This window comes from Nerophis lumbriciformis, linkage group LG27 (assembly GCF_033978685.3).
Source record: "Nerophis lumbriciformis linkage group LG27, RoL_Nlum_v2.1, whole genome shotgun sequence".
Taxonomy (NCBI): domain Eukaryota; kingdom Metazoa; phylum Chordata; class Actinopteri; order Syngnathiformes; family Syngnathidae; genus Nerophis; species Nerophis lumbriciformis.
In genome coordinates, this window is record NC_084574.2 from 22,555,842 (window position 1) to 22,568,144 (window position 12,303).

At 37.6% G+C, this 12,303-nt stretch overlaps 1 protein-coding gene across 11 annotated transcripts in view; it reads left to right on the top strand.

Moving 5' to 3' along the window:
• Positions 1-12,303, top strand: part of tenm3 (teneurin transmembrane protein 3) — an 822,859-nt gene that overhangs the window by 451,469 nt on the left and 359,087 nt on the right. For 8 of the 11 annotated variants that reach the window (XM_061988364.1, XM_061988365.1, XM_061988363.1 and 5 more), the window contains one exon: positions 10,013-10,189. The exons of the other annotated variants lie outside the window; for them this stretch is intronic. In XM_061988364.1, coding sequence (XP_061844348.1) covers positions 10,013-10,189 — 177 coding nt within the window. The remainder of the gene's footprint in view (positions 1-10,012; positions 10,190-12,303) is intronic. 11 annotated transcript variants of the gene reach the window in all.

Below are 12,303 nucleotides of genomic sequence, written 5' to 3' on the forward strand. Positions count from 1 at the left end.
TGTAGCATTTGTTTGTAAGCCATGATAGTTAATTTGTTCAGCAGTCAGATGCTATTCACCAAATAAACACAGCTGTCAGTCCAACTATACTCAAAATATCAATAAAAGAACACACACACTAGGGGAAGAAGCCCTTAATTCTTCAAATATAAGCATTGTAGTGGTAGAAAACTCACATGGGCAATAATTTCCGCACCGACTGTTAAAGACAAAAAATGGAAGCAGAAGTGGCAGTTTCCAAGTGAAAAGTTTAAAAATAAAAATAAATGTCTCCGCATCATGTAATTTGTAATGTCTAATACAAAGGCAATAGATAAACGTTATCCATATATCTAAAGACAAATATTTCTTTTTTTTATTCTTTAATAATATTAACTTGTCAGCTTTTTGTCATTACATGATGCCTTTATCTCTATTTTGATAGAGGGAGGTATTTTTTTTAAATTATTTATAATTTTTTTAAGGTATGTACATTGATATGTACATGTAGACAGATCCACTTAGAGTTTGAGCAGAAATATGTCATATAAGAATTAACTATACACAATAAAATATTAACAAAATACTGTCACATGAATGGTTTTTGAAGTAAAACCTTTGTGACATGAAAAATACACAATGTAAAACAAAGACAACATGCCGTTTACTTTTTGATATCAAAATAAAACACAAAGCAGTTTGGCTAATGAAGATGAAGTCTAATAAACAAGCTTTGTTCTTCTTCAACGCCTCCTAGTGGTTTAGTACAACAGTTTGGTCAACACAACCTCTCACATCGAATACACAATCTTCACAGCCTGTGTTCAGTTCGATGAGATGACAAAACATTTGAGCTAGTATTGATGTTCTTTGAACACTGATACAGTTTGCAGTTAAATAAAGGAGTGAACATCCCAGTCAACAAACTAAAGACTTTATAAACAAGTTGTGACAACGTTCATGACACATCACCTGCTGCATATTTCCTCACCTAATTAACTCTAACACAGCAGCTGATGGACGCTGTATTGAGAAAATAAAAGCAACATCAAATAGTTTTTCTCCTTCGCTGTATATTTTTAGTGTGGGGACAAGTGCGTCCGTCTCCAATATTGTCCACACCTGTCTCCATCTAAACACAGCAGTGCGCTTTGAAACGCACGCCGGGAAACGAGGGAAAAATGACGTTAAACCAAGCGCAAAGAGCAAAGTCTGTATAGTTAGTCCGCCATGATTATCAAGTCAAAGGACGCGAGTACGCATGCGTCTGACTTTGTGTTGCCTAAAATGCATTAATAAATGACGTTTTTTTGTAATAAAAAAATTAGACGGTATTACTAACCGTCTGGAATTTTATCGCAAATCATCATTATAGTGTTTATTGTTACATCCTTAGTCCATTAACAAGTAAAAAGTCAAGGGCGGTCACGGCATGTTCTTGCCGCAGATACTGGTAAATTTTTTAGGGCATTACGGCAAACGACGAGGGCGGTCGCGGCTTTTGCCACGGTTGCCTTGGTTCAATTCTAGCCCTGCAATAGGAAATCATTCTACTAAAATGATCAACAACATAAAGATGTGTCCTTAAATATAAGGATAGCATTTATTAAGCCTTGTGTTAGACAATTTCATTACGAATTACATGATGAAGACGCGTTCACGCACCCAACCGACACTGTTTTTATTTAACATAATGAATAATCGTGATTAATAGTCGTGATTTCAATATTGATCAAAATTATCGGGGTTATTAGTTTGCCCATAATCAAGAAGCTTTAAGGCAGGGGTGTCAAAGGTACGGCCCGGGGACTGGATCAGGCCCGCGAACAGGTTTTATCCGGCCTGCTGGATGAAATTGCTAAGTATGAAAATTAACCTGAAACTTTTAATGAAAGAAACTGCTGTTCTAAATGTGTCCACTGGATGTCGCAATATCAATTCTTTGTATCTTTGTAGATGATGCTACATATGTACAAACCCGTTTCCATATGAGATGTAAATATAAACGGAATACAATGATATGCAAATCCTTTTCAACCCATATTTAATTGAATGCACTACAAAGACAACATATTTGATGTTCAAACTCATAAACTTTATTTTATTTTTTGCAAATAATAATTAACTTAGAATTTCATGGCTGCAACATGTGCCAAAGTAGTTGGGAAAGGGCATGTTCACCGCTGTGTTACATCACCTTTTCTTTTAACAACACTCAGTAAATGTTTGGGAACTGAGGAAACACATTTTTTAAGCTTTTCTGGGTGTTGTTGATAAACGGTTTTCGCCTTGCATAGGAGAGTTTTAACTTGCACTTACAGATGTAGCGACCAACTGTAGTTACTGACAGTGGGTTTCTGAAGAGTTCCTGAGCCCATGTGGTGATATCCTTTACACACTGATGTTGCTTGTTGATGCAGTACAGCCTGAGGGATCGAAGGTCACGGGCTTAGCTGCTTACGTGCAGATTCTCTGAACCCTTTGATGATATTGCGGACCGCAGATGGTGAAATCCCTAAATTCCTTGCAATAGCTGGTTGAGAAAGGTTTTTCTTAAACTGTTCAACAATTTGCTCACGCATTTGTTGACAAAGTGGTGACCCTCGCCCCATCCTTGTTTGTGAATGACTGAGCATTTCATTGAATCGACTTTTATACCCAATCATGGCACCCACCTGTTCCCAATTTGCCTGTTCACCTGTGGGATGTTCCAAAAAAGTTTTTGATGAGCATTCCTCAACTTTATCAGTATTTATTGCCACCTTTCCCAACTTCTTTGTCACGTGTTGCTGGCATTAAATTCTAAAGTTAATGATTATTTGCAACAAAAAAAAAAGTTTATCAGTTTGAACATCAAATATGTTGTTATTGTAGCATATTCAACTGAATATGGGTTGAAAATGATTTGCAAATCATTGTATTCCGTTTATATTTATATCTAACACAATTTCCCAACTCATATGGAAACGGGTTTGTACAAAATAAACCACATGTCGAGGAAAATGATCAAACTACATAAATAACATCCTGTAATTTGATTTTGATATGTTTTTATCTTGATAGTTAGAAAATTAACACCGATGAGTTGACCGATGAACTTAATCACATCATTTATTCAGAAAATATAAATAACGACAAATAAAGTATATATACTATTTACCGCAACAGGTAATTGTTAAAAAAAACAAAAACAACAACATTAGGATTTGTACAATTTCAGAATGTGCTCTTTATTTTTAAACAAAGAAAACAATCTGAAGATGTCTTTATTTTTAAGTTATCGTGCTTTATATCGGCCAAAATGTATTAAAAATGAATGTACGGGTTTTAATGGACTGACAAACGTAAAACTTGGACACACTCGCATTCATTTTCAATGAGGATGTTGTGGTGGAAAATGTGGAATTGTAGGAAGACAAAAACAAACTTGGAACGTGCAAAAAGATAGCCGCCCTGTTTTGAATGAGCAGAGTCTGTTGATGTTGGATTGCTCTGAATGGGTTGAGAAATGTGCAAGTGGTTGATCCTCCCAAAAAAATGATGGAAAAAAAAAAAAAAAGAATAGTGCAGAACACCTTACAGTATGTTGTGTATGCTCTCCTGCACTCACACAATGATAAAAGGTTGTCCAGACAGCCCAAGAAAAATGTAAGGTCGCCCAGGAGACCACAACAAAGAGAAGTGTGTGTGCATGTGTGTGTGTGTGTGTGTGTGGTCAAGAAGGGGAAGGCTCTCATTTATTTACTCACTCCCTCTTTCACTCTATTGCGTGTGCACATAGTGAACATTGTTTTGATATTAACATTAAAAATTAAGACTTATTAGCCAGTATTTACGTTTTTTTTTTACCAACGTTATTTTGTGCACGCTACGTTGTTGTGTTTGTGTTGTTCTAATTTAAGGGGAGACGTATGTGTTGTTATGTCGGTGTCTCCGGAGTGTTTTCTTGTGAAGAAGCTCTGCTCTCCACTACTCTGGGTTTGCTCTTCCTGCACGTTGTCCTGCCCTCTTCTTTTATCCCTCATCTCATTATTGTTTGCTGGCTCCTGTTGTATTGCACGTCCCCCCTGGCACATTGTGTGGAGGACCTGGTGAAACATAGAGCCGGTCAGATATTGGTAAATATTGTTGGCATTTATTATTTTCATTTAGCAGATAAGCACACGAGGTACTGTTGCATTTGTTCTATATTGTTCCCTGTTGTACGCATACTTTATCTGTACATACATTATTCTGTTGGCCCACTGCATATTTTCTACAAACCCCGTTTCCATATGAGTTGGGAAATTGTGTTAGATGTAAATATAAACGGAATACAATGATTTGCAAATCCTTTTCAACCCATATTCAATTGAATATGCTACAAAGACAACATATTTGATGTTCAAACTGATAAACATTTTTTTTTTTTTTGCAAATAATCATTAACTTTAGAATTTGATGCCAGCAACACGAGACAAAGAAGTTGGGACAGGTGGCAATAAATACTGATAAAGTTGAGGAATGCTCATCAAACACTTATTTGGAACATCCCACAGGTGAACAGGCAAATTGGGAACAGGTGGGTGCCATGATTGGGTATAAAAGTAGATTCCATGAAATGCTCAGTCATTCACAAACAAGGATGGGGCGAGGGTCACCACTTTGTCAACAAATGTGTGAGCAAATTGTTGAACAGTTTAAGAAAAACCTTTCTCAACCAGCTATTGCAAGGAATTTAGGGATTTCACCATCTACGGTCCGTAATATCATCAAAGGGTTCAGAAAATCTGGAGAAATCACTGCACGTAAGCAGCTAAGCCCGTGACCTTCGATCCCTCAGGCTGTACTGCATCAACAAGCGACATCAGTGTGTAAAGAATATCACCACATGGGCTACGGAACACTTCAGAAACCCACTGTCAGTAACTACAGTTGGTCGCTACATCTGCTATGAAAGGCGAAAACCGTTTATCAACAACACCCAGAAACGCCGTCGGCTTCCCCGGGCCTGAGCTCATCTAAGATGGACTGATACAAAGTGGAAAAGTGTTCTGTGGTCTGACGAGTCCACATTTCAAATTGATTTTGGAAACTGTGGACGTTGTGTCCTCCGAACCAAAGAGGAAAAGAAACATCCGGATTGTTATAGGCGCAAAGTTGAAAAGCCAGCATCTGTGATGGTATGGGGGTGTATTAGTGCCCAAGCAACGTTATCATGGACGCCCCTGCTTATTTCAGCGAGACAATGCCAAGTCACGTGTTTTTAAATTTCCTGAGGGAACTCTCCTGAAGGAATCAATAAAGTACTATCTATCTACAATAGTGTGGCTTCGTAGTAAAAGAGTGTGGGTACTAGACTGGCCTGCCTGTAGTCCAGACCTGTCTCCCATTGAAAATGTGTGGCGCAAGTGTGACATATTTTAGGTTGTCCTGAAGAATTTGGAGGTAATCCTCCTTTTTCATTGTCCCATTTACTCTCTGTAAAGCACTAGTTCCATTGGCAGCAAAACAGGCCCAGAGCATAATACTACCACCACCATGCTTGACGGTAGGAAAGATGTTCTTGGGATTAAAGGCCTCACCTTTTCTCCTCCAAACATATTGCTGCATATTGTGGCTAAACAGCTAAATTGTTCTTGCCAAGGGACATGTAAGCAAATATTAACATTGCTGTATGTATACCTTTGACCCAGCAGATTTGCTCACATTTTCATTAGACCCATAATAAAGTCATAATAGAACCAAACTTCATGAATGTTTTTGTGACCAACAAGTATGTGCTCCAATCAATATGTCACAAAAAAATAAGAATTGTAGAAAGTATTGGAAACTTAAGACAGCCATGACATTATGTTCTTTACAAGTGGATGTAAATGTTTGACAACGACTGTATATACATGAAGAAAGAAGCATTTCAAAACGGGTTACAATAGCTCGTAATTTGTCTGCTGACACATTCAGTACCATATCGTGTCACTTCCGTTTGAATTTTTCTTCAAAACTATAATTAATATACTTGCTCATTTACTGTTAATATCTGGTTACTTCTGTGGTTCTACCTACACTTCTGTTCAAATGTTATTAGAACTTTTTTGTCAATCTTTTATTTGTTTTGGGACATACCACAAATGTGAGTAAATGGGTATCGATCCGATTTTAAGTACCGTATTTTTCGGACTATAAGTCGCAGTTTTTTTCATAGTTTGGCCGGGGGTGCGACTTATACTCAGGAGCGACTTATGTGTGAAATTATTAACACATTACCGTAAATTATCAAATAATATTATTTAGCTCATTCACGTAAGAGACTAGACGTATAAGATTTCATGGGATTTAGCGATTAGGAGTGACAGATTGTTTGGTAAACGTATAGCATGTTCTATATGTTATAGTTATTTGAATGACTCTTACCATAATATGTTACGTTAACATACCAGGCACGTTCTCAGTTGGTTATTTATGCCTCATATAACGTACACTTATTCAGCCTGTTGTTCACTATTCTTTATTTATTTTAAATTGCCTTTCAAACGTCTATTCTTGGTGTTGGGTTTTATCAAATACATTTCCCCAAAAAATGCGACTTATACTCCAGTGTGACTTATATATGTTTTTTTCCTTCTTTATTATGCATTTTCGGCCGGTGCGACTTATACTCCGGTGCGACTTATACTCCGGAGCGACTTATACTCCGAAAAATACAGTAGGTACAAGGGCAGTGTTGGTTATACCAATGCTTAAAATGTTCAAGATCATTGATTTATTACCGTATTTTTCGGACTATAAGTTGCAGTTTTTTTCATAGTTTGGCCGGGCTCCAGTGCGATTTATATATGTTTTTTTCCTTCTTTATTATGCATTTTCGGCAGGTGCGACTTATACTCTGGAGCGACTTATACTTCGAAAAATACGGTAGGTACAAGGGCAGTGTTTGTCATACCAATGCTTAAAATGTTCAAGATCATTGATTTATTACCGTATTTTTCGGACTATAAGTCGCAGTTTTTTTCATAGTTTGGCCGGGCTCCAGTGCGATTTATGTTTTTTTCCTTCTTTATTATGCATTTTCGGCCGGTGCGACTTATACTTCGAAAAATACGGTAGGTACAAGGGCAGTGTTGGTCATACCAATGCTTAAAATGTTCAAGATCATTGATTTATTACCGTATTTTTCGGACTATAAGTCGCAGTTTTTTTCATAGTTTGGCCGGCTCCAGTGCGATTTATATATGTTTTTTTCCTTCTTTATTATGCATTTTCGGCCGGTGCGACTTATACTCCGGAGCGACTTATACTTCGAAAAATACGGTAAGTACAAGGGCAGGGTTGGTCATACCAATGCTTAAAATGTTCAAGATCATTGATTTATTACCGTATTTTTCGGACTATAAGTCGCAGTTTTTTTCATAGTTTGGCCGGGTTCCAGTGCGATTTATATGTTTTTTTCCTTCTTTACTATGCATTTTCGGCATGTGCGACTTATTCTCCGGTGCGACTTATACTCTGAAAAATACGGTACATTTTAATCCCAATTATAATCAGACACAACACAGGATGGTAGTGTAACAATATCAATTACATATTAAAAAAATATTTATTTATCTTGGCCCTGATTTGTCATGATGACGACGTCCATAAAGCCCTGGAGGTAACCATTGCTGACTTAGAAGAGGCTTTGCACTGTGGATAGACATTCGCCACTAGCGCCAATGCTACATTGCGTTAAGAACGCTTTTGTTCACTTGTTGCTGTCAAATTTGCGAGACACAGCTAGAATGTGTTATCAACATGCATTATCACTATATAACGATAGTCTTAAAAGCTCTATTGTCGGCCAAATTTATATAATGTATATTGTATATTATCTATGTAATTAATGTTATAATGTCAATACATTTTACTTGTAGATTTAAGGTATCTTTTTTTATTAGGACTGTTTTAAAACATGAATAAATGAGAAAAATGTATTTGACTATTTTAATTCAGTATGTTGTTGTGTATTGCTATTATGACCTCCATTGGATTGATTTAGATATTGATTTTTAACAGGCAAAGAGGAGAACGTTATCAATGCGGCCCCTGCATCCTTCCATTTTTCTGTATGTGGAAAAACCTTTTTGTACATCCCTGTCTTGCAGCACATAACAGTTTATCTTTCTTGTTGTGCGGCATGAGTCAGCGTCGTTAGAACACGGCATTACATGTTTCCCTCGGGTATCATGTGGAGATGCCAGCAGCCACAGAACTCAGCATTTCACTTGAAAGTCATTTTAGAGCATTGATCAGAGCCTCAGATGTGTATTGCCTTAAGTCTCCTCGGCAATCACTGCTGGGTTAACATCATGTCCACATCTAGCAGACTGGACTTCTGCACTCGGTTCATAGTTTACATCAGTCTTTCTCAAACATTAGGGCAGGCCCTCCCCGTGAAATGCCTCTTTGTATGAAACACACACATCCACACGCACGTTGCAAGGAATTTAGGGATTTCACCATCTACAGTCCATAATATCATCAAAGGGTTCCTAGAATCTGTAGAAACCACTGCACGTAAGCGATGATATTACGGACCTTCGATCCCTCAGGCGGTACTGCGTCAAAAAGCGACATCAGTGTGTAAAGGATATCGCCACATGGGCTCAGGAACACTTCAGAAAACCACTGTCAGTAACTACAGTTTGTCACTACATCTGTAAGTGCAAGTTAAACTCTACTATGCAAAGCGAAAGCCATTTATCAACAACACCCATAAACGCTGCCGGCTTCGCTGGGCCCGAGCTCATCTAAGATGGACGGATGCAATGTGGGAAAGTGTTCTGTGGTCTGACGAGTCCACATTTCAAATTGTTTTTGGAAACTGTGAACGTCATGTCCTCCGGAACAAAGAGGAAAAGAACCATCCGGATTGTTATAGGCGCAAAGTTGAAAAGCCAGCATCTGTGATGGTATGGGTGTGTATTAGTGCCCAAGACATGGGTAACTTACACATCTGTGAAGGCACCATTAATGCAGAAAGGTACATACAGGTTTTGGAGCAACATATGTTGCCATCCAAGCAACGTTATCATGGACGCCCCTGCTCATTTCAGCAAGACAATGCCAAGTCACGTGTTTTAAATTTTCCTGAAGGAATCAATAAAGTACTATCTATCTATCTATCTATCTATCTATCTTTCTATCTATCTATCTACAATAGTGTGGCTTTGTAGTAAAAGAGTGCAGGTACTAGACTGGCCTACCTGTAGTCCAGACCTGTCTCCCATTGAAAATGTGTGGCCCGATATGAAGCCTAAAATACGACTTAAGCTGTACATCAAGCAAGAATGGGAAATAATTCCACCTGAAAAGCTTCAAAAATTGGTCTCCTCAGTTCCCAAACGTTTACTGAGTGTTGTTAAAAGGAAAGGCCATGTAACACAGTGGTAAAAATGCGCCTGTGCCAACTTTTTTGCAATGTGTTGCTGCCATTAAATTGTAAGTTAATGATTATTTGCAAAAAAAAAAAAAATATGTTTCTCAGTTCGAACATTAAATATCTTGTCTTTGCAGTCTATTCAATTGAATATAAGTTGAAAAGGATTAGCAAATCATTGTATTCTGTTTTATTTACCATTTACACAACGTGACAACTTCACTGGTTTTGGGTTTTGTAGTTCAATTAAGCTACTGTAAAGGAAATATGCGCAAACAAAAACATGTTTGTCCTGTAATGTTAAATATCATTTTGATAATGTTATTTATATGCTTGAAAAATACATTAATACATTAAAAATACATTAATTTAAAACTTAGTGATTTTAGTTATATAGGGGTAGTGTGTTCTCTATAACTAGTATTTTATGAATTGTAACTGACCTTTACCAATGGCAGGGCATTATTGTAGAAAAGTGACTTTAGTTCAGATTTATTCTTGATTTTCCACATTGCTGTTGTCCGCTTACATTTCAGTAACGTCATCATTATATTTCCCATGAATTTTTGATTTGACTCACGTCTTAACTCATTCAATAAAATTATTTCCTTTTGTTTTCTTTTGGACTGTTTTTTATAGGTTCCCCCATGCCCTCTCCCTCCTGTCCATCATCAGTCATTGAACAAATACATCCCCAATCATCCCATCTGCATGACAACCAAGTGTTAAGTGACACATCCGAGCCCGAGGAAGAGGAAGAGGAAGAGGAGGAGCAGGTGGATTATAGAAGCCGATTGTACTTACCGGTAAACCATGGTAATTAAATATCTTTTTTATTTGCAAAGATTTCAAACGCTCCTTGTTGGCTTCCTGCTGTGAAATGTAACACGACCGTTTCAATTGAACTGACTATTAAAGGGCCCCTCTAATGCTGGCAGCAGAACCTGCCTAAACAATATTATTTATATTACGTGTTGCGCAAGTACTTTTTAACTTTTATTGCCAAACATCAATAACACATGACCGTACAGATTATCACCAGCATGTCGTCAAATTAGTTAATTAACAGTTGTGTTTATTTGCAATTACATAGCTCTCTAGCCCCGTGTCCCAAACGGCCTAATAGCGTCGCAAATAGGTATTTTTCTCTGGTTTATAAGTAAAACATCCATTAAAAGTAAACTGATGTTTCTGAATGATTAGTTCCAGTGTAGACAAATATGTCGATGATGTTGTCGTCAGTCTTTATAAGAAGGTCCATATGTACCGTATTTTCCGGACTATAAGGCGCACTTAAAATATGTTTTTTTCCTCAAAACTCGACATTGCGCCTTATAACTTGGTGCTCCTAATGTACGGAATAATTCTGGTTTTGCTCACCGACCTCGAAGCAATTTTTATTTGGTGCATGGTGTAATATAAGTGTGACCAGTAGATGGCAGTCAAACATAAGAGATACATGTAGACTGCAATATGACGGCAATTTCACTCAAGTAAACAACACCAACATTTTATATGTTCCATTGAAAATATAGAACATTACACACGGGGCTCAAAAATCTATCAAAATAATTTAGTACGACTTTGTTAAGCTATGAAGCCGCTCCACTTGTGGATTTTCGGCGCATTAAACATAGGAGTATTATTATGGTGTGTGTATAAGGTAAGACATATTATCTGGCGTTTTGTTTCACAATATTATGCAAAAGCACCTTTTCTTACCTTCTGGTACCTGCTGATCTGTATTTGGGATCTGCATAAATCCTGAAAAATTGCGCGCATCCGCCTTTGAAGTCCGTACCAACCCCATAGTCGATAAGCTTCTTCTTTTTCTCTATCTTCTTGTTATAGGACATTCATCCTCCACTGTTGCCATTTCTAATATAAAGTAGTGTAAAGTTCTTACTTATATCTGTCAGTAAACTCGCCATGAAAGCGCTAAAACATACCGGTGTAGTGAGTTTACATTATTCACCCAAGGAACTTTAGTTATTAGAGAGTTCCGGTCGGACGATTTTTCACGGGACTCGTTGTTGTTTCCGGATGAGGAGATGCTGCTCCGTTATTGATCGAAGTAAAGTCTGAATGTCATTAAAACAGTTAGCGCCATCTTTTGACACTTCTTCCACTCCCGTCCTTGCACGCTACACCGCTACAACAAAGATGACAGAGAAAAAGACGCTGCCGAAGGTGAGCCACGTAAATAAGACCGCCCACAAAATGCCGCATCCTGAAACGATTGTCAGAAAGCGACTTGAAGATGATCTGTAAAACATAATCTATGCAACATTTTGACCAAAGAACCACCATTACATTTTATGTAGACCACAAGGAAGTGTTTTACATTTAGAAAAAAAATCATAACAATATGACTCCTTTAAAGCGCCTTATAGTCCGGTGCGCCTTATATATGAAAAAAAATCGAAAATAGACCATTCATCGGCAGTGCGCCTTATAATCCGGTGCGCCCTATGGTCCGTAAAATAGGGTAGTCAACAACAGCTGCAGTTTTCTCTTCTGGACACACTGCCCCTTAGTGTTTTGGAAGGGAATTACAAGTCTGGTGCCACCCACCACGGGAGAACTATAAATCAAACATGCCACCATCAGAGGGGACACAAGCTACGAGTACCTTATTTTTCTGACTATAAGTCGCAGTTTTTTTCATAGTTTGGGGGTTTGGGGGTGCGACTTATACTCAGGAGCGACTTATATGTGAAATTATTAACACATTACCGTAAAATATCAAATAATATTATTTAGCTCATTCACGAAAGAGACTAGACGTATAAGATTTAATCGGATTCAGCGATTAGGAGTGACAGATTGTTTGGTAAACTTATAGCATGTTCTATATGTTATAGTTATTTGAATGACTCTTACCATAATATGTTACGTTAACATACCAGGCACGTTCTCACTTGGTTATT